Source organism: Balaenoptera ricei, chromosome 3 (assembly GCF_028023285.1).
Source record: "Balaenoptera ricei isolate mBalRic1 chromosome 3, mBalRic1.hap2, whole genome shotgun sequence".
NCBI lineage: Eukaryota > Metazoa > Chordata > Mammalia > Artiodactyla > Balaenopteridae > Balaenoptera > Balaenoptera ricei.
The window spans coordinates 162,296,065-162,318,399 of record NC_082641.1 but is presented as its reverse complement, the minus strand read 5'-3'; the positions used below and the strand labels follow the sequence as shown (position 1 = coordinate 162,318,399).

Genomic DNA, 22,335 nt, shown 5'->3' with positions numbered 1-22,335 from the left:
TTGCCGCCGGACACTGAGTGGGCGTGGCCGAAACACGCTCCTCCTCCTCCCACCCTCCGCTCCCGCGCGCTTGGTGCAGTCCAGGTACTTCCTTACGCTCGCGGGAGGGAGGGTGAAGCTGCGTAGCCGGCGTGGACCTCGCGCGCGCCTGCGCGCGCCCGGGCGAAGAGGTTCGTGGACGGTTCCACTGCCTGGGGCCAGAGGGGGGGCCGCGGCAGGCGGCGCGAGCCGCAGCGGGACCGGGACCCCCGGCTGCAGCGGGAGCGACGCGCCGGCCTCCCTGTGGGGGTGGAGCCCCGCCGCGGCCCCAGGTAACGCCCGGCCTGGACCCTGCGCCGTGCGCCCCAGGCGCGGGGCCAGAGAGACGGAGCGATAGGGGGCGGCCGCGGGCTGGCATTGTAGCACGGGGACTTCCAGCGAGGCCGCTGCCTGCGTCCGCAGGGCCGGAGCTCGCTGTCCCGGGACCCGGAGCCAGAGCTGCTCCGCCCGGTAGGTCTAAGAGCCCCAGTACGGGGAGCCCCTAGGAACTACGAGTCCCAGCGTGCCCTGCGCCCCACGCATGCCCCGATCGCAACCCCTGGCGAGTGTCGGCTTCGGCTGGGCCCCAGGCGTCCGGGACAGAGCTGCAGTCCTTTGGCCTCGTCACGGCTGTCCCAAACACTTTACCAGCGCTCCTTGTCCCAGCCGCTGGGGATCCAGAGCGACCCGAGCCCTGCCCTGGGGCGGCTGCGGGTCCGGGGAACAGACCGCCGCGCGCCAGCGGCTTGGTTACTGCTTTGAGGGCGTAGGAAGGCGGGGGCTCCAGAGGGTCTGTGTCTTGTCCAAGGTCACACCTTCTGTTGCCTGAGGGCTATTAAGCCCGAGTCGAGATGGTGTCGGGGGCAGGAAGGCGACGTGGGTGTAGGAAGCTGGCCTTGGATGAAGGGAAAATGGGGAATTCGGCTGGTCTCATCTCTCCCTGGGTCTGCCAGCACCCCCACTCTTACAGCCCCCGACTTTCATCACCGGATGATGTGGTGACGGTACCTGCTCCTTCCTCTGCAGACCCTGCGGGTTCCAGTGGTGAGAGCTACAGCGGGGAGGTAGTCAGAAAGGGGAGCCCCTCCCAACGCCCTACCCTCAAAGCTCACACATTCAAGCGCAGACCCAGACCCAGAAAGCCAGGCAGGTACCGCCGAAGATGCACACACAAGTGAGAGCCACTATTGACTCACTGAGGTAGGTATAATCACCCCCATTTTACACCTGGACAAACTGTGAGCCTCATAGAGGTAGTGACTTCCTCAAGGTCACCAAGCTGATAAAAGGCAGAGCCAGGGTCCAAGCCTCGGTGGGCTGGCTTCAGAGGCTCTGTATTTAACCATCAGTGTATGCCTGCCCCCTCAGTAGCCTATAGGAGATGAACAGCAGTGCTACACACATTAAGTGCTCAGTAAATGTCATCTATCGTTAGTGTTGTCATCATCCTGGTTTTACAGATGAGACTGAGGAAGAGTGAGACCACATAAGTGACCAAGTCTCAAAGCTGGAGCCAGAGTGCTGCAGCCCTGAACCCAGACCTGGGAACACCTTTACAGACACTCTGCCCTCCCCCATATGCACAAACAGCCTCTGCTTTTTAGGGGAGCCAAAGCTTGGGGCTCAGGTGTGTTCAGGCCTGCCCTGAGTGGAGAGGACTTGGCAGGGGGCCTGTCAACCCCCAGCCTGGAGTGTGAGGCTCAAGTCTGATGCCCTGGGGTAGCTGGGAGGTCTGTGTCCTGAGCTGGCTTTACCAGGCTGTGTTGTGTGTCCCTGGATGGTCCCTCAATCTCTATGTTCTGCCAGCTCCACTTGGGAAGGCCCTGCATCTGGAGGAGAGTTTGAGGGGTCTTAGAAAAAAGGAGTGGAGAACTTTCTGATCCTGATGGAGGGAAGGAGGCAGCCAGCTGTCCAGGTCTTAGGTAGGCAGATGGAGCAGGAGAGGGCCCCAGCAGGAACCGATGACCCCGCCTTCTTCCTGCGTGCACAGAATCCCTCCCATCTCCTGCAGAGGAGGCCTGGGAGTGGAAGCTGGAATGTAGCATCCAGTACTTTGCACTCGAGGGACCAGGATTCAAATCCCTCTCTGCCACTCTTCCACTCTGGGATCTGGAGAGTCTCTTGCCCCAGGACATCTGTGCTTTTGATTATTGAGCAACACTTGGGGACCCTGTGTTGGCATTTGCGTTGCATGCAGCAAACTTAATGTTCGATTAAAATGTGATCCCAGGTTTGCCCCTTGATGGCTGTGTGATGGTGGGTGAATCACATCCTCTCTTGCCCAAGCTTCCTCATCTGTAAAATGGAGCAAACACTGGTACCTAGCTCTTAGGTCATTGGGAGGACCAATGAGATGATCAGGGTGGGACTTGCCCAGATCATGCAGAAGACTCTAGAACCCTGATTTCTCCACAGAACTTCGAGGCAGATGCCTGGGCAAGAGTGAGCCACCCCTACCTGGGCCACACTTCTGGGATCTGTGGTAAGGGGAGTCATTTCCTTAGCCACTTTCCTCATCTGTGTAAGATGAAAGTAACAGAACCTGCCTTCAAGGGGGTGGGGGTGGGGTGATAAGAATGGGGCACATAGTAGGTGTGCAGGCCGTGGGCCCACGTTGGGGTTCCACAGCATAAGACTTGTCAGTGAACCTGAGAGGAAAGTCCAGACTTCTGGCTTCTCTGGTAAATCTGGTAAAATTGAGCCTCCTTCCCTCTTGCTCCAGAGTGATTCTGCATGCACCCAGCAAGGTTTTTCAGAGGGAGATGTGTTATTGGCCTCCGGTCCTGGGGGGAACCCAGAGGTCTGTGGGAATCTACTGAGGGCTTCCCAGGGGGCGTAAACCAGAGGGTCATGCATGAGAGAACGCAGGGCAAGGATTTCCTGGCCCTGAAGCATCAGGGGCAAGGAAGGGCAATACAGAGTCCCTTCCTTGGGCATCCAGGGAAGTGTGAGCCAGGCCCTGCTGCGGGTAGGGAGAGCAGTCCCATGGAGATACCTTCTGCCATCCTGATGTGGTGTAATAATAGTCATGCTGTATATTGAAGAAGCCAGGAGATGGTCAGGAGAGGCTCCGAGGAGGCAGCCTTTGAGCTGAGCCCCAAAGGTTGAGCAGGGTTTGGCCAGAGGTGAGTAGGGGTGTTGAGGACATTTTAGACAGAGAATGGCACAGTCAGAGTCTTGGTGGCTTCAAAGGAGTAACTGGATTGTGGAGTAGTTACTGGAGTCGCTTTCTGAGGGTGGGGAGTGGTAAAGGATTTTCACATTGTGGCCTCGGGCAAGTCACTTCACCTCCTTGAGCCTAAGATCCTCACCCATAAAATGAGACTGGTTACCGCTGTGGTGTCTGCCTCTCAGTAAAGGCTGGATGTCAGTGCACTTAAAAATGCTGAGTCCTCTTCCGCCAGGAGGAGATTCTTTATTTATTTATTTATTTTTGGCTGCGTTGGGTCTTCGCTGCTGCGCACGGGCTTTCTCTAGTTGTGGCGAGCGGGGGCTACGTTTCGTTGCGGTGCGTGGGCTTCTCGTTGCAGTGGCTTCTCGTTGCAGAGCACAGGCTCTAGGCGCGCCAGCTTCGGTAGTTGCGGCACGCGGGCTCAGTTGTTGTGGCGCACGGGCTGTAGAGCACAGGCTCAGTAGTTGTGGCGCACAGGCTTCGTTGCTCCACGGCATGTGGGATCTTCCCGGACCAGGGCTCGAACCCGTGTCCCCTGCTTTGGCAGGCAGATTCTTAACCACTGTGCCACCAGGGAAGCCCAGGAGGAGATTATTGAGTGAGACACGAAGCAATCATGTCAGGGTTGTGTGCAAATTAAATGGCATGAAGTGAAGGTCAGGGTGCATCTAGGCCTGAGTTCAGAGACAGAGGAGTTCAGTACAAGCTAGAGACTTCACAGCTTCCTATAAGAGGTGAGATGGGAGCTGAGCCTCAAGGGACAGAGAAGAGGAATTGATTGGTAGAAAGGAAGAGAGAGGGCATCTCAGGCAGGGAAGGCCAGAGGGAGCACTGCCATGGTCGTGGGAGAGAGGCTGGGGAGAGGTGAGCCTGAAAAGTTTGGTAGGGGAAGCTTGTCTTGTTAAGCACAGCCCTGAAAGCCAGGCATTAGGGAGCCATTGCAGGTTCTATTCCTACACAGGCAAGCAGGGGGTGGTCTTAACAATGTAGGCACTTTGAATGTGGGAAGGATTTTCTGATTGCTTTTACAGAGTGAGAAAAATAAAAGGTTGGAAGGGATTTAGGAGAAGGGAGAGTTGCTGATAAGGAGATGGTTAGAGAAAGGCATCCCCATTTATTCTCATGCACACATAGTTTAACTATGATGGATAGAGTTTGGCATTCCAGGTAACATCTGTAGCACTGCATCATGAATTTGATCTTCTGTCCTTAGAGATATGCAAACAGCGAGTGGGTACCATTTTCAGTCATTGTGTTGCTGGCTGCCATCCACAGTGTGGTGTCAGATTGTTGCTGGTCTAAACAACACTTGGATAAGCATATCTGTTCCCCAACTTCCTTCTGGATTGTTTCCACTGGATACCCTTCCCAAAGGGGGATTTCTGACTCTAAAGGAACACAAGTTTTTTATGGCTTAAAATATTTAAAACATACTCTTTCACAGTAATTTTCTTTAGAATTTTCAGTAGGTTATACTGTATAGAGTTTTTTTTGTTTTGTTTTGTTTTTAAGGAGCAAATGTACAAAAGCATATACAATAAAAAGTCTATCCTGACCCAGTGCTCTCCTCCAGTTCCCCCTGAGGACAGTTATTAATAAGTTTCCTGTATATCCTTCCAGAAATATTCTATATACAGATACTGTATATATCCAATTTTTAAAAACATTGATACTGTTACACTGTTCAGTATTTTTCAGTTTTTAAATTTGAGATTATGAAATATACCAAAGAAGCATAGAAAATCACACACACACCCCCAGCAACCCCACCACACAGACTTAACAAATGTTTAACATTTTGTGCTGGTATCTTGTTTAGGGCTGTGCTGGAGGTAGCCCTATGTCAGTGCAGCTGCATACAGAGGAGTCCAGTTATTGATTATATGCATAATTTATTTGGCCTGTTCCCAGCTCCCAGCTTTTTTTTTTTTTTTTCTATCGATGTAGAGATAATACCCCACTTTGTATAATGTCTGCCTGGGGAGGCATCGAGGCAAAGGGGAACGACGCTCGGCTTTGGCTTGGGTTCAAGTATCTGCTCTGCCACTCTTCCTCACTGTGTAACCTGGGGTGAATGACACCCCTCTTGATTCTCTCTACCCATCTGTAAAATGGGCAGGTTATAGTAATCCGTCTCATAATTGCTAGGAGGAGTACAGTAGAAAACTAAAGACTTAATTGGGTTTAGTTCCCCAATTCCCCCTAAGCAGGGAGCTCTCCGAGGCCTCGCCTAGAGCAATTAGAGCGCGGGACGATTGCTGCTCCAGCTTCAAACTGTTCCCCGCCCTTTTCCCTGGCCACGCTGGGGGCGGGGTGGTTAAATGTCTCTGTGACGTCAACGCGAGCCGGGCCAATCCTCCTTCCCGACAAGCGTTCGCTTATTTGCATGGGTTGCCCATTATTGGTTCGTTGGGCCATCCAGCCCCTCCCAACTTTTTAAAGCCACCGCGCAGTATAAACAAGGAGATGCGAGGCGGCCAGGCCATGATGTCATCGCGGCGCAGTAGCTTTCGGGGCTGACGTCATCTCCGGGTAGGTTGCCGGCCCAGGGCTGTTAGAGCCTTCCTAACCACTCGGACTGGCTCAAGAGCCGCTCCTGCCCCTTCGAAGGTCAGGTCCATTGCACTTGTGTCCCAGGCGCCGTCCCGAGGAGGGGACCATGACACAGTAAGTCCTGGCTGCGGCTCTCCCGGCGGGACCCACTTCTCTGGCGGGGAAACTGAGCCTCAGAAGCATGAGTGATTCGTGAGTTTGCATAGCAAGTTAGAGTTACAGCCAATTTGTGTTGCTTACCGCGGGGTCTCCCATCTTTAGGTCAGACCATGTGGCCCCGCTCCTTTCCTGTGATGGCTGCGGGCACTTTAAGTGAGGAGGTGGGGGCGAGAAGGGGGTTTAAGAAAAAAAAAAATCTGCTTCCAAGATGGCGGCCCACTAATCACGTGCCGAGTCTCGGCGAATGATTGGCTCTTGGCGCCCCCGAGGGGCGGAACTCTTAGCAAGGGGCGGGACCCTCGCGGGGAGCAGCCGGCTACTGTTTGCCGGAACCTCCCGGCGCGCCCCCGCGAGCCCCCCTCCCTCCCGGCGCGCGAGCCCGCCGCTTCGAATGTTGTGAATCAAATGTGGGGTTTGTTACATTCCGCTGCCGCCGCGGACAGTTCTTAAAGGGCCAGCCGCCGGCAGCTGCGCAAGCCCGGCCGCGTCCTGCGCCGCCTCCCGCTCCCCGAGGGCCTGGGCCGAGAGACTGACCGCGTGTGGGCCTCGCGAGGCAGACGCCCGGCGGACGGACAACAAAGAAAGAGGGCCCCGGAAGAGCCGGACTGCCCCCGGACCGGGTGGGTGGGGAAGGGAGCACATTGTTCCTCAGGGCGGGGGCTCTTAAAGGGTCCAGGCAGCACACTCCCAGCCCCCCGCCCCCTGCCCAGCTTGGCCGTCCTAGATCGGGAACAAAGGAGTCAACGTGTGGCCAGGCGGCCGAAGGTGAGTCGGGGCCAGAGCCCCCAACTCCCGATTTCCGCATCCATGGAATTCCTGCCCCCCTTCCCCTGGGACTGGGGGCTGTGATCTAGCTGGCTCTGCAGGAGTTAATTACGGGCAGTCCGTAGAGGGGACGGCGAGGCCTCTAGAATCCGGGACCCCTCCCCACCCCCAGCGCCCCCCAAGGCCAGGACGAGTCTCCCTTCTCCAGAGGCAGAGCGCTGCGGTTGGAGAGGAAGGAGCCGCCCCCTCCCCCTGCCGCCGCCACTTCCTTTGTTGTTGCTTTTGTCTCACGCCGAGCACATGGTCCGGGATCCTCGGCTCTTAAAGTCACAGCGCTCTGGCCCCGACGCCGCAGTATGGCCTCCAGCCCCCGATGTCCCTCCGAGCCCGGCACAAAGGAGTGAAAGGGGGACGAGGGAGGCCCCTCTCTGGGCGAGTATCTGTACCACGTCCTCCCCACCCCCGTCCCCAGTCCCAGGGAGGGATGGCTGAGGAAGCTCCCCGAACCCCGCAACCTGCTCCTGGCCCACACTGAGGAGGGGCCTGCTCCTCAGGGACACTGGTTTCCTCCCCCAGTAATGTGACTACCTGGTTTTTTGCGTCTTGCCTCTTGTGGCTTTATTTGGGAGCTCTGGGAAGGAGAGATTTCCACTCCCATTTTACAGTTGTGGCAACTGAGGCTCACAGAAGGGAAGATTTCCTTGACCAAGGTCACCCAGGGAGTCTGGGCTGGCCAACAACTCTTAGCTCGCAGCCTGGTGGTCCTGCTCTCAGCTGCCTCCAGGCCCCACAGTTGGGGAGCTCTGCTTGCCCACCAGTCAGTGCTGGGCCCAGCCCGCCTCTTTTTTGAGGGGTGGGAGGGGGGGCTTCTCAGCCGGCCTGAGTCTGCTCCTGTTCTCAGGACCTGACTCGGCTTATCTGCAAAACAGTCCCTATACCTGCAAACAGCCCCCAGGCCCAAATGATATGTCAGGGTCTCCCTAGACCAGGATGGGGATAGGAAGTAGGGAGTTGGCTGCCTCCTGGGGGAGGGGGTGGATGCAAGGTGCAGTCCCTGCTTCTGGGCAAGATTGGATTTAGGGACCCTGAAGACCCTTTTACGGAGACCTCACTGAGAGCCCAGCGCAGAGGAGGTGTGGTGAAAGGCAGAGCAGTTAGGTGGTGGCCTTGTTGTTTGACCTTGAGCAAGTTGCTGCTCCAGCTCTGGGCCTTACTTGCTTCTTTCCACAATAGGTCTAGTCAGGATGCCTGAAAGAGAAAGCTCTCCTGATCTCCTTTAGGGCCTGCAGTAGAGAATTGGCATTAGGTAATTCTTGAGGTTACTGATGGTAATGAGAGTCAGGGGTTGAGGAAATCTGGGCCTAGGGGGCCAGCCAGGACTAACTCTGTCCCTCTTTGGCTTTGTGGTCTGCAGCAAGTTACTTCCTTTCTCCTGGTCTCAGCTTACTCAACTGTGAAGTGGGTGAGTTCCCCATGGGCCATCTCTGTCTCCAGTCAAGAACCAGGGTCCCCTCCCTTGCCAGCTGGGAGGGGATATTCCCTGAGGGAGGCATGTTTCCCAGCTGCCTCCTGCAGAGCTTAAAGTAGCATCTTTAAGCTGCTTTGGGGGTGGGAGTGCAGGTCAGCCTGTCGTATTTTCTAATAGTGATCATTCACACCTACGCTTTACAAATCACTGCAGCGGCCTTTGAGCAGTCCTGGGAGGCGATTATTGGGCTATTCCCATTTTACAGATGAATAAACTGAGGCTCAGAGAGTGGAGGCGATGTGCCCAATCCTCAGCCAAGACTCTGGCCAGAAGTCAGGGTATTGTGTGTAAGAATGCAAGGGTCAACACTGTCATCTTTGGCACCATCAGCCACAGCTAGAGGCCTTCTGTCTGGTGGTTGGGTTTCTCAGCTTCTTGCCACTTCCTTTCCTGAGGTGTGGGTGTGCTTGAAGAGGCTGGCCAGAGCAGATTCCCATGGGCCTAGGCCTCTGTGATTCTGCACCCCTGAGCCGTGACACTGCCCGGACTTCAGCAAGACAGCCTGGCACAAGAGGAGCAGTTGAGGCCACTGCCATGTCCCAGTGCACTCACAACTCCAACTGACTGGCCTTGGACCTCACTTCTCTGAGCCTCAGCATGCCTACTTCTGAGGGTTGCTATGAGGACTTATTAGGATGGCACATGGGAAGTATTGTAGTTCTTGTTAATACTCCTCATAGGCAGGACTGTGGGCTCCCAGGATCTCTGAGGTCAGTTAGAACAGAGGTTCTCAAACACCTGCCTGTGCTGTAGAAACTGCTGGGGAATTTAGTAGAAATCTAGGTGCCCTTGTTCCCCAACCCTCCAAAGATTCTGATCCAAAAATCTTGGGTGGGTCAGGAGTCTGTTGTTTCAGTTATTTAGGGGTTTCCTCTGAGTCTCTCTTGGCCTTTGTTTGCTCGGCTGGATTATCAGCAGGAATCAAGGAGGCTGTGTGTGTACACATGAGTGTAAGGATATGCACTTGGCCCACGCTGGGGGCTCACGACCCCAGTCACCTGTGGTGGGCAGGCAAGGAATGGGCCTGGCGTGGCCTGGAGAGAAAACTCATGCCCAGAGTGAGGTGGGTCAAGCAGAAATGAGGGCCCAGTGGGACCAGATTTTCTGCTTCCTTCCTCCCCCCTCACACACAACACACTGAAAGGACAGATTTTTTTATGTCCCAGTTTTTAATCATTGGCACTAACTTCACTGCTGCCAGACATGGCCTTAGACCTATGTAATTGGCTCTCCAGTGTGCATTTACCACATCAGGCCTGCCCTGTGCTGGACACAAGCTGGTCACTGGGCCCTGCCTGTGGGCCCTGCCCGCCCCTCTGCCAAGTGCTGGAGCCCAGGTTGGGCGGGAGAAATGTGAATTTCAGCTCTACTGTGGCTGTGGCCTTGGCCCTGTGCTGTCTTATGAAGTGGAGAAGAGCCTCCCTTTCAGGCTCATTTTGAAAGTCAGGGCCCATGCACGTAAAGCCCAGCACAGAGGAAAGGAACAAGGTGTTGAGGGGACAGTACACCGGTTCCCTAGCTGTGTTAGCAGGGAGGCGACACTTAAAGCTGGGTATGAAGGAAGCATAGGAGTTTTGTTAGATGGTGGCAGGGTTGCCTGTGGCAGGAACAGCCAAAGGCTGGTCCTGTTGGATGCACCCTTCAGCGTTGCAGGGCCTGACAGGTTCCAGAGTCTTCCCTGCCAGGGCCTCATTCCAACCTCCGGAGTTAATGAATGGTCCCCCCAACTTCCCCCACCTGGACCCTAGCTCCTGCCCCGCCCCATTCTCACTCAACTTCCTCCCTTAGGTTTAGGTTCTTGCTTCCTCTTTTTTCTCAGCAAGCCCCAGCTCCCACTTGGGGGCTGTGTTGGGTCAGGTTTGCACGCACTCCCCCCACACACAAAGGGCCTGGCTACACGCCAGACCCACCAGTTCACCAGAGGTTGACTTCCTTCATCGCGTCCTGCCAGAACCCTTGGGCTGGACCCCTTCAGCATCAGTGTGCAGCAAGAGGCTGGTAGTCAGCCCACCTCCCAGCTTTGACACTTACTGTGAGGCCTTGGGCGAGTCCTTTTGTCTCTGAGCCTCAGTTTTCTCTTCTGCAAAATGAAGCTAACAATACCTTACTTGAAGAGTAGGTGAAGTCCCATTTGGGTAGGCACTTTGGGAAGAGATTATGGAAAGAATGTATACAGTCGGCCCTCTCTATCCATGGGTTCCACATCCATGGATGTAACCAATTGCAGATTTAAAATACTTAGGGAAAAAAATTCCATAAAGTTGCAAAAAGCAAAACTTGAATTTGTCACTTACATAGCATTTACATCATATTTATATAGCATTTACATTGTATTAGGTATCATAAGTAATGTAGAAATGATTTAAAGTCCATGGGAGGATGTGTGTAGATTATATGCGAATATTATACCATTTTATATAAGGGACTTAAACATCCTCGGATTTTGGTATCGTGGGGGTCCTGGAACCAATCCCTCGTGGATACTGAGGAACGACTGTACTGACTTGTCTTGGACTGGGAACCCCGAGGGCAAGAACCAGTCAGAACGTCTCACCTGTTACCAGTGGAAGGAGAACTAGGCCCCAGACCTGTTTGCAATCCATCTTGAGCCAACCAGACAGAAGGGAGGACGCTGGAGTCCCCTCAGGAGCCCCAGTTACCTAGAGGTCAGAGTTGTAGATCCCCACGCCAGGACAGGGTTTCCTGGAGACCCCACCCTGAGGGAGCCTTACCAGAGCCCCCTGGCCTGAAAGCATGCCGGCCAGTCCTCTGAACTTACCCTGAGGTGGACCCTGATCTCATTTCACAGAACAGGAAACTAAGGCCTGGTCTCCCTGCAGGCCAAACCTGAACCCTAGTGCCAGAGCGCAGCGCTGCCTGGGGAGCCCAGGGTGTGGTGGGCATCAGTGGCCTCTGGAACCAGGCTGCAGAGGTTTAATTCTGTCTCCCCGACCCCTAATGGAGCAAGGGACTGGACTTCTCTGTACCTTAGTTCCTTTGTTGGTTTGCTTCCTAGGGTTGTGAGCCCTGGCCCAGCCCCTCCACCCCTCTGCCTCCCCTGATGCAGCCATGGGCTCTGGCAGTGACTAGGTGGCCGCCCTCTGCCCCTGTGGGTCAGCGGCGATTCTCTGCAGGACCCAGCAGCAGCCCAGGCCAGCTCTGGGGAAGGTAGGAGGGAACCTCCCAGTCCTGTGGAGCCCGGAGCCCCTGGTACTGGAGCTGTCAGCCTGGGCTGGGGCACAGGGGCCAGGGGTGGTAGGGCACAGGGCCCTGAGCTGTCTTCCTTCCCCAGTGGGTAGTGACCTTGGCTTCTCTCCATGCTCTGTGAATGAGCGGCCCCCGTCAGTGCTACTGGGGCTTCCTCTCTGTGGTGCAGCCCTGGCCGTGAGGGCCCCCTGGCCAGCCCACCTACCCAGGATGAGCGCTTACCCTCCCAGCAGCCGCCGACCCGACCAGCATACCTCCCCGTAGAGGAGCGCCGAGCCTCGGCTCCTGCCGGCGGGAGCCCCCGAATGCTGCACCCAACCTCCCAGCAGAGCCCGTTCATGGTTGATCTCCACGAGCAGGTAAGCGGAACCACCACCCCCATGCCCACGCCCACGCCCCGCTGCCCCTGGCCTCTGGCGAGCCAGTCTGGGGAGCAGAGGGAGCAAGCCCTGACTTCACCTTCACCAGAGCTGGCCCGGCAGGACTTTCCTTTTCACCTGGGGGCAGCCGAGTGGCCTCCCTACAGTTCCTGGGTCTCTCTCCTCCTGCAGGTGCACCAGGGACCTGTCCCTCTGTCCTACACAGTCACCACAGTGACAACCCAAGGCTTCCCCTTGCCTACAGGCCAACACATCCCTGGCTGCAGCACCCAGCAGCTCCCAGCATGCTCCGTGATGTTCAGCGGGCAGCACTATCCCCTCTGCTGCCTCCCGCCCCCGGTGAGTGAGCGCCTGGGCCTCCTGCCCCACCCCCACCTGAAGGCCCCAGGCACAGGCCAGTGTCAGAACTGAGCTGAGCTTACAGCGCCCATCCAGGCTGTCAGTGTCTGCTCGGCTCCAGGCCACAGCCCCGTCCAGAACGGCGTATGTGCGTTCACGTCCAGTGGGAGAGCACTTCAGAGTTCAGGGACCTCCCTGCTCCCAGTGCCTGCTTTATGGTTTGGAGTGGCAACTGTGGGCCTTAAGAGCAAAACATCCTGCCTGGGAGGTCTAGGCCAGGTATGGATGGTCCAGAGGCCTTTGATTGGGACCGATCGCTGGGTGGAATGGCCCCTGGTCCAGCCACAAGCAGACCCAGCCCAGAGCCCAGAAGAACATTCTCCAGCCTCTGCCCTCTTTCTCAGCAGCTGATCCAGGCGTGTACCATGCAGCAGCTCCCTGTGCCCTATCAGGCCTACCCCCACCTTATCTCCAGTGACCACTATATCCTGCACCCTCCACCGCCAGCCCCACACCCCCAGCCCGCTCATATGGCGCCTCTTGGGCAGTTTGTGTCGCTTCAGACCCAGCACCCACGTATGGTGAGTCTGAGCGATGGGTCTGATGCTAGAGGGGATGGCAAGTGGGGCAGAGAAGTGGGAGCTTCCCTTGTCACTGACTCTGCTGACCCACCTCTGCTTCTTCCAGCCCCTGCAGCGCCTTGACAGTGACGTGGACCTGCGGGGGGATCAGCACCCCCTGGGGAGCTTCACCTACTCCACCTCTGCCCCGGGCCCAACTCTGTCCCCGTCCGTGCCCCTGCACTACCTGCCCCATGATACCCTGCACCAGGAGCTGTCCTTTGGTGTGGTAAGTGCCACCCCCCACCCAGGATCTAGGGTGACCGGGAGACAGGCCTGTGGCTGACGTGCACCTGGCCCCCCTCTCGCAGCCATATTCCCACATGATGCCCCGGAGACTGAGCACCCAGAGATACCGCCTGCAACAGCCGCTCCCGCCGCCACCCCCGCCGCCTCCGCCACCACCATACTACCCCAGCTTCCTGCCCTACTTCCTGTAAGTACCTGCACATCTGCCCCAGAACTGTGGCGCCCTGTTCTTCTGGGGCCTCTAGTGGTTAGACCCAAACACAGCCCCGTGGGGCCCCGGGGCCTCTTGAGCCACCTAGCATCCCCGCCAAACCATACATGCACACTCACGCTCACCAGCTGGGCTCCCTGCCCTACTGCGGCATCTTGGGACAGACACTGGGGTCCCTGGTGTGAACAGTGCAGAGTTCTGGGCTTTGTTTCATGGCGGGAGTCGGGAGCAGCTCTGCGCCCCTTATGCCTACTGACCTTGACCCCGGGCCCGCGTACCTATCTCCCCCTAGCTCGATGCTGCCAATGTCACCAACAGCAATGGGGCCCACCATCAGCCTGGATCTTGATGTGGATGACGTGGAGATGGAGAACTATGAGGTCCCGTGGAGCCCTGTCCTGGGAGGTGGGGGCTTGGGGGACTTCCAGCCCTGGCTGCCACTGACCCTCCCCTCCTGCACATGTCCAGGCCCTCCTGAACCTGGCAGAGCGGCTGGGAGATGCCAAGCCTCGCGGCCTCACCAAAGCGGACATCGAGCAACTTCCATCGTACCGCTTTCATCCCGACAGCCACCAGTCAGAGCAGACGCTGTGAGTGCCCTGCGCCCCCTCCTGCCTCTGTGTGAGCACAGATGGGTTGCGGTCTTCCCAGGGTAGGGCTTCGTGCTCTGCCGCGAACCTGCCCTCGCCCTCAGTGTGCGGGTGACGCTCTGTGCCCTCCTCCCAGGTGTGTCGTCTGCTTCAGCGACTTCGAGGCACGGCAGCTGCTCCGGGTCCTCCCCTGCAACCACGAGTTCCACACCAAGTGTGTTGACAAGTGGTTGAAGGTAACGTAGCCACGCCCGCTCCCAGGTGTTCCTGGTGTGGTGAGGGAGGGGGGTGGACTGGAGGGCTTCCCTTCGTGTCCTCTTCAGCATCCAGAAGTTCCGGCTCCACTCAGGGAGCCAGGTCCCCACCGGGCAGCGAAACAGCCCCGGATGGGATGGGAGTCCGGTGAGAGTGGAGCCTGATGTGTGGCTGCTCCCCCCAGGCCAACCGGACGTGTCCCATTTGTCGGGCTGACGCTTCCGAGGTGCCCAGGGAGGCTGAGTGAGGTCCACAGCCACCCAGGAGAACCCTGCCCAAAGCTCTGGAAACTCCGGGGGCCCGGGGAGGGCGTGGCCCAGGCCTGCCCTGCCGTTCCTGCCTGCATCTCCAGAGCTGGTGCCAGGGTCAGCCCGAGAGAAGCCCCTGCAATAAGCCCTTGCATTTGCCAAGCTCCAAAGACTCCCTCCCCATTTGCCCACCAGTCTAAAAGACGCCTGCCAGGGAGTGGCCTGAGAGTCCCTAACTCAGTCTTTCTCCTGTTTGCCCTCGGGTCTGTCTCCTCTCCCTGCCGGCACTGGGAGCCAGGGGTTCATCCCCCTCGTGTGGCTGGTGGAGATCCTTGGCCCCGGGATGGGCAAAGGGGGTGCTGTCCTGGGTCGCCTGGTCTCTTGCACTGAAGTGGTGTGGTCTCTGCTCAGGTGGCACTGACAGCCGTGGCCAGATGGTGGCAGGAGGCCAGTGGGTTCTCCTGCCTTGACCCCAGACAGACTCAGGCAGCCAGCCCCACCCAGGTTGCTGTGGGGGTTGCTGTGGGGTGGGGCTGGCTCCCTAGAGCACCATAACCTCGGGCACAACATTCCTGCCCCAAGCCCAGGCTGGAGGGCATCAGAGCCAACCTCCCGAGCAGGTGGGAGGCAGGCCCTGACCCAGGGCGGCATGTATCCTGAGGGGGCCTGGACCAGGCCAGGGAGAGTGATTTCCTGTGTTGCAGGTGGCCACCCCTGCCTGGCGGTGACAGGGCCCAGACCCATGCCCGATCTCCCCTCTCTGTCGTTTTGCATGAACGTGAGGAGCAGCAGTTTTTGTTTATTCATTTGGCCCAAAATCGCGTGTAGGATTTGAGGGTGTGGATTTTTTTAAACAATTTATTTTCTTTTGGTTTAATGGGGGGGTGTATAGGGACCAACCAGGACCAAGTGCCCAGGGGCAGGGAATGGTCTGGTGGTGCCGCCTGGTCTGCATGCATGTGCGCGGCTGGGGCAGGGCCGGGCGGCTGTCGGTCATGGGTGGGGTTTGAGGGGGGCGGGGGGGGGTCTGTGCTCAGCTGATAACTGCCATGCACTGTACTGCACACGTCCCCAGAGCCTACCGGGACCGTACGCTTTTCAGGGCATTTCTCCCTCTCTAGCCAGGGCCTGTCTCCCACCTGCCTGGGCGTGTCTCCTCCAGGGAAGTCCCAGGAGGACAGGGTCCAAGGAGGGTGTGGACCCCGCCTCCAAGGGCCCCCTCCCAGCCTGAGCCCTGCCCTCCAAGACCTGGAGGAGCCCCCGGAGGGTCTGGCCAAGCTCCCTACCCTCGCCCACCCAGGTCCCATTCCGTTTCTTCCTCAGCCCCCGCTGGGGTTGCTGCCCCGAACGAACCGCGTGTGGGGCCGGCACATCCTAGCAGGCAGCCCCTGGCGCCTGCTGCCTCAGGGATGCTCCAACCACCCTCGTTCTCCCGCAGCGGCCCTGGCCCCCCGCCTCCCCCCAGCCCGCCGTGGGGCCCCATCAGCCTGGCCCCACCCCATGGAGAACCCAGAGTCTTACTGTATATAACTCCAGGTGACATTTCTATATTTATAGCAGTGTTGAAACCCCACCTGTTTTACACAGAGAACTACCCTCTCCGACCCCCTCCCTTCCCCACCCCCCAAAAAAAAAGGTTTTCGAAACCCTTAACGGTTCCTGGGGCAGGCGGAAACAGGCTCACGGATGGTGTGTTGACTGCAGCAGTGATTCCAACGAGCAGCTATTGGGGGGGAAACACAACATTAAAAAAAAAAAAAGTTAAAAAAAAAAGATTTATAAAACAATTATTTAGGATGTTTGTGATTTGCCGACCTTGCTATAGATGCCATGTTACCAATGATTTCCTGTGGTGGGGGCTTGTCATTGTTTACTCTTTTATTTACCAACTTCTGGCCTAGGCATGACAGTGGGTGCTGTCCCCCAGCCCTGGCTGGGCCCAGCGCCTGTGTTCTGTGTTAGAAAGAAAGGTCTTTTATATATACATATATATATATATATATATATATATATATACACATATATATATATGTGTATATATATATAATTACATATATATATATAAATATATGTAATTTGGGGAGCCCTGTTCCTTGCACATTTTACAGTTACCTCATTTTTCCCATGTATGTATTTGAGAAAATGCTAATATATAGAGAAAAAAATGGTTCTTAAAGCTTAAATGTGTGGTTTTCTCCATTCCATTGGATTCACATTGGTTTGTAGCATTTAACATAACTAGTATGTTGTATTATATATGTGTATACTGATTGAAATTTTTAACAGATTTGTACTTTTTTTAAAATGAAACTTGCTAGTTCTGCTTGACCAAGTAGTGCAATCATTATTTTTTTTAATATTGTTGCTGATTTCAGAGGGATATTCACTAATAATAAATGTATGATGTATATCGAGTACTGCCCAAGCTGCCTTTGGCTGCCTGTGTTCTCGTCCTTTTGATGGGAAGTGCGGGTGGGGGTGTCGGTCTGAGAGTGGGTAGGGGACAGGGATGAGGGGGCCAGAAAAGATTGTTATTCGCTGTGGAATCTTGGGGAAAATGATACCTCCTGATGGAGAGGGATCTACGGGGCCAGTTAAGTGACAACTTGCTCCGGGCCAGACTGCTTCATGGGCAAATTAGGATTCTGTTGGCAACCGACAGGATTCCATCTAACTGGTTTGAGGGAAATGGCACTTAACTAGTCTGTCATTTAAGTTCTGGAGGGAGGTTCTGCTTCAGCCTGACCAGATGGGGCTCAGGCGTGTCCTAAGGAACCAGGTATCTCTTCATCTTACAGCTTTGTTCTGCCTGGTGCTTCCTGGTAACTCTAGTTCAGTTTCTTCTAATTTAGCATCATCTCCATGCAAAAACTGTTTCCCCCCCCAGTAATTCTAATAATTCCTGGTCTGGAGTCTTGTTAGACCAACAGGTTGCACGCGCATCCCTGAACCGTGTGCTACTGTTAGGGAGCTAGAACAGCATGACTGGCCCAGCCTGCATTACATACCCACCCACCCATGGGCCGCACTGAACCTACAAGGATTTGAGCCCCTCATCCTCAAGCTCAGTGGGGACGAAGGGCCCGAGAGCCACTAAAGGGGCCAGACTGGTGATGTGGGTACGTTCCTCTTCTCCACGGTGGCTTGTGGTATGGCAGGGCTGCCCGCTGACTTGATAGTATGTCAAAGCAACATGGTTGGGAGCAGGAGCAGCGGGCCAGGGGCAGGAGACCTGCTGTGCCTGTCTGTGATGCCACTATCATCTGTGACCTTGGTCAGGGGACTTCTCTTTCAACCTTTGGATCATCGGCAAAATAAGGGTCAGGCTCAGTTGAGTGGTTACCTAAGTGTGTTTCAGAGAAAGTCCTGTGGAACATAATGGCGTTTCTGCAAAAAAGGACTCTAGTAAGATAAGTTCGGGAAATTCCATGTTGAGAATAACAGCCTATATCGCAGGACTTTTCTGAGCCTTGGCTATGCTGATGTGTGTTGTAAATCTCTAGCAGTGGATACATAACTCCGGGCAGCATTTCCTACATTGGGCTTCTTTGGCCACATGCCAGGCCAAGTTGCATTCTCTGGCGCACACTGGGGCATGGTGAACTAGACCAGCGGTAGGAGCTGAGTTCCCAGTCTGAGCGAACTGTCAGATGGGGAAGTCTCTAAGCTTTTTTTCAGTATTTCAAAAAGCCTGTAGGAAAGGAAAATCACAGATTGTATCAATGGATGCAAAAAAAATTTTTTGGCCAAAATTCAACATTCATTCATGATAAAACTTGGCAAGATCATCTATACAAAAACCTACAGCTAACATCATCCTTAATGATGTGAAAGACTAGGTGCTTACCAGCTCTGAGATCAGGACAGGCAAGGATATCTGCTTTCACCACTTCTATTCAACATCATACTGGAAGTCCTAGCCAGCACAACAAGGCAAGAAAAAGGAAATGAAATTAGGAATGCAGATTAAAATGGAAGAAATCAAACTAACTCTATTGTAGATGATATGATGAAGATCTATGTAGAAAATTCCAAGGAATCTACAAATAACTAGAACTAAATGAGTTCATCAGGTCATAGGATATAAGATCAATATACAAAAGTTAATTGTATTATTTCTATATACTAGCAATGAACACATGGAAATGGAAATTTAAAACCTGATGATAATATTTACAATCACTTGAAAGACAAAAGAAACGTGTAAATCTAACAAAACATAAGACTTGTATGTTGAAAACTACAAAACACTGATGAAACAAGGCAAAGACCTACATAGAGAAACATGTCATGTTCTTGGACTGGAAAACAGCATAGTAAATTGTCATTTCTTCCCAAATTGATCTCTAGGTTTAATGCAATTCCTATTAAAATCCAGCAAAGTTTTGTGGGTTTTTTTGACATACTGCCATGCTTATTTTAAAATTTACATGTAAGGGCAAAAGAAACCAGAGTAGCTAATACAATTTTTAGAAACAAGAATAAAGTGAGAAGAATCACTCTGCCTGATTGTAATATTTCACTGTAGAGATGCATTAAGACAGTTTATCAGGAGAGGGATAGACAAATAGATCAACGGAACAGAATAAAGAACCCAGAAATAGACCCACACAAGTACAACCAACTGATTTTGGAACATTCAATGAAGAATAGTTTTTTTCAACAAATATTACTGGAGTAATTGGATAGCCATAAGCAAAAAGAAAACAATCATAAATTTAAAGGTGAAACATGAAACTAGAAGACATTTAGAAGAAAACAAATGAAAATCTTCACTGGGATCTAGGGCTAGGTGAAGAGTTCTTAGGTATGATACCCAAAACAGTCCATAATGCTCAACATCACTGATCATTAGAGAAATGCAAATCAAAACTACCTCACACCAGTCAGAATGGCCATCATCAAAAAAATCTACAAACAATAAATGCTGGAGAGGGTGTGGAGAAAAGGGAACCCTCTTGCACTGTTGGTGGGAATGTAAAGTGATACAGCCACTATGGAGAACAGTATGGAGGTTCCTTAAAAAACTAAAAATAGAACTACCATACGACCCAGCAATCTCACCACTGGGCATATACCCTGAGAAAACCATAATTCACATAATTCAAAAAGAGTCATGTACCACAATGTTCATTGCAGCTCTATTTACAATAGCCAGGACATGGAAGCAACCTAAGTGTCCATTGACAGATGAATGGATAAAGAAGATGTGGCACATATATACAGTGGAATATTACTCAGCCGTAAAAAGAAACGAAATTGAGTTATTTGTAGTGAGGTGGATGGACCTATAGTCTGTCATACAGAGTGAAGTAAGTCAGAAAGAGAAAATCAAATACCATATGCTAACACATATATATGGAATCTAAAAAAAAAAAACAAAATGGCTCTGAAGAACCTAGGGGCAGGACAGGAATTAAGACGCAGATGTAGAGAATGGACTGGAGGACACGGGGAGGGGTAAGGGTACGCTGGGATGAAGTGAGAGAGTGGCATGGACTTATATATACTACCAAATGTAAAATAGCTAGTGGGAAGCAGCCGCATAGGGAGATCAGCTCGGTGCTTTGTGACCACCTAGAGGGGTGGGATAGGGCGGGTGGGAGGGAGACGCAAGAGGGAGGAGATAATGGGGATATATGTATATGTATAGCTGATTCACTTTGTTATAAAGCAGAAACTAACACACCATTGTAAAGCAATTATACTCCAATAAAGATGTTAAAAAAGAAAAAGTCCATAAAAGAAAAAAACTGAAACTTGAACTTCATCAAAAATTAAAACCTAAAAAAAAAAAAAAAATTAAAACCTAATTTGCAAGTCACATATCTGACAAAGGACTCATGTCAGATATATAAACAACTCACAAAACTCAGTGAAAATCAATCCAATTAAAACATGGGCAAAAGACATCAACATACATTTTAGCAAAGGATATTTATTGCGTTCAACACCATTAGCCATTAGGGATACACAAGTTAAACCACAATAAGATTATTACACCTATTAAAACAACTAAAATAATAGTGACAATGTCAAATTCTGACAAGGATACAGAGAAATTTGATTTCTCATACGTTTTTGGTGGGAATGTTAAATAGCACAGCTACTCTGGCATATAGTTTGGCAGTTTCCTTTTTATATTTTAAAACCTTGTTTAAAATATTAATTTTGATGCAGTCTATCATAAATAAGTCAGTAGAGATGGATCTGTGAAGTGAGAGCCCTGTGCCATTGGGTGGGGAGCGCTGTTCCAGCTCATCCCAGCCAGAGCGCACGCCTTCCATGTTGTTCCTGTCCATTGATTGCTTCCAACTCCAGATGACCAAATAGTCATTGATCCCCAAAGTAAGCTCAAAATAGGTTGGCTCAGCCATTCCCAGCATCTGCACCCCTCTTAAATCCTGGGTAAACCAGGAGAGGCATAAAAAACCCCAGCAAGTGGCAAATTGGCCGCTCTTGAAGAGCTGCTGCAGCCCCTGCCCTGCCGCTTTGCCCAGCTTCACCATTGTAACGGCCTAGCATTTTCTTATAAAACTGAGCATGCACTTACTATATGACCCACCAACTGCACTCCTGGGCATTTTATCCCAGAAAAATGAAAACGTGTCTACTCAAAAAATACACACCCAAGAGTTCAATAGCCATTTTTATTCTTAATATCCCCAAACTGGGACAACCCAAATTGTCCTTCAATGAGTAAATGGATAAACTGCAGTCCATCCAGATGGTGGAACACCACTTAGCAGTGAAAAGGAATGAACGGTTAAAAAAAAAAAAAGTATTTATTTATTTATTTATTTATTTATGGCTGGTTGGGTCTTAGTTGGGGCAGGTGGGATCTTTTGTTGCGGCACACGGGCTTCTCTCTAGCTCTGGACCGCGCCAGCTCAGTTGCCCCGCGGCATGTGGGATCTTAGTTCCCTGACCAGGGATCGAACCCGCGTCCCCTGCATTGGAAGGCGGGTTCTTAACCACTGGACCACCAGGGAAGTCACCAGGAATGAACTATTGACACATGTGACAACTTGGAGGATCTCAAGGGAATTATGCTGAGTGAAAAAAGCCAATCACAAAGGTGACATGTAATTCCATTTTTACAATACTGTTGAAATGACACCATTAGAGAGATGGAGAATAGGTTAGTGATTGCCAGGGGTTGGTTAGAGATGGGGGACTAAGGTGGGATGTGTGTGACTACTAAGGGGTAGCAGGAGCAAGATCTTTGTGGTGATGGAACAGTTCCATATCTTGATTATGGTGTGGTTACATGAATTTACACGGGTGATGAAATTGACAGAACTACACACACCCACACAAATGGGATATGTAAAACTGGCAAAATCCGTGGATGGTGCCAACGTCAATTTTCTGGTTTTATACAAGATGTTATCGTTGAGGGAAATTAATGTACGTAAGACCTTTTTGTGATGTTTTTGGAACTTCCTGTAAATCTATATTTATTTCAAAATAAAAAGTAAAGAAAGGGAAATTGGGTAAAGATTCGACATTATGAATCAGAGTAAAATCATATCATCTCTGGGCTGCGATTCTGCTACGTAAGGCGTGGCAGTGGCGGGGGGTAAGAGGTTATTGTGGTTACCTCCTTTCTGTCAAAAGCTCTGCCTGCCACCAACTACAACAATGCCTGGCGCATGGTGGCCATTGTTTTGAATGAATGAATTGCCAGTAAAGTGTGTCTTTATTTTAATAACAGTTGGTGTCATTGGCAACATCTTTCCAAGGGTCACACACTACAAGTTGTCCTTGGAGGGAGGAGGGTGGAGCTCCAGGACTGGATGCTCTCTCACTTTTGGGCTCAGTGTCCTTTGAACTCAGCTTGTATGCTGACAGGTAGAACATTCAGGGTTCTTCTCTGGGCACAGAGGGTGTAACAGTCTAAACATTCCATAAAGGCAGTTTAGTTGCCACTGGGTCCTCAAGGCCTGGTAGGGTGCTTGGTTTGTCATTCAACAAACCTGGCTGAGTGCTTCTGCCCAAAGCTAGGCACTGTTCTAGGCCTTGGGGAAACTCCAGTGAA

The 22,335-nt window shown here is 52.7% G+C and overlaps 1 protein-coding gene and 1 pseudogene across 17 annotated transcripts; one reads left to right on the top strand and one right to left on the bottom strand.

Annotated features, from left to right (window-relative positions):
- Window positions 1–91: 91 nt before the first annotated feature.
- On the top strand, window positions 92–16,681 carry RNF44 (ring finger protein 44). 17 transcript variants are annotated; one of them, XM_059917765.1, is made up of 13 exons: window positions 152–170; window positions 1,045–1,218; window positions 2,434–2,500; window positions 11,212–11,363; window positions 11,572–11,761; window positions 11,954–12,121; window positions 12,526–12,702; window positions 12,809–12,970; window positions 13,053–13,177; window positions 13,494–13,581; window positions 13,670–13,791; window positions 13,928–14,027; window positions 14,231–16,681. In XM_059917765.1, the coding sequence occupies exons 4-13, from the start codon at window positions 11,257–11,259 to the stop codon at window positions 14,291–14,293; spliced, it is 1,302 nt and encodes a 433-aa protein (XP_059773748.1). In that variant the 5' UTR covers window positions 152–170; window positions 1,045–1,218; window positions 2,434–2,500; window positions 11,212–11,256; the 3' UTR covers window positions 14,294–16,681. The 17 variants fall into 17 exon arrangements, with proteins under 17 accessions (XP_059773755.1, XP_059773748.1, XP_059773746.1 ...); XM_059917761.1 differs by lacking the exon at window positions 152–170 and adding an exon at window positions 235–311; XM_059917774.1 differs by lacking the exon at window positions 152–170 and adding an exon at window positions 235–311 and having other exon boundaries at window positions 12,529–12,702; window positions 14,231–16,680.
- Window positions 15,944–20,803, bottom strand: LOC132363434 (mitochondrial import receptor subunit TOM7 homolog; annotated as a pseudogene).
- Window positions 20,804–22,335: the final 1,532 nt, after the last annotated feature.

What these genes read in the sequence shown, in the direction of transcription:
- RNF44 (XM_059917772.1), top strand. Translation starts at nt 11,257, where the DNA reads ATGCAGCCATGGGCTCTGGCAGTGACTAGGTGGCCGCCCTCTGCCCCT. An exon ending in CCAGGCCAGCTCTGGGGAAG is followed by an intron (nt 11,364 to 11,571) that starts GTAGGAGGGAAC and finishes TCTGTGGTGCAG; the next exon opens with CCCTGGCCGTGAGGGCCCCC. An exon ending in GTGTTGACAAGTGGTTGAAG is followed by an intron (nt 14,028 to 14,230) that starts GTAACGTAGCCA and finishes TGCTCCCCCCAG; the next exon opens with GCCAACCGGACGTGTCCCAT.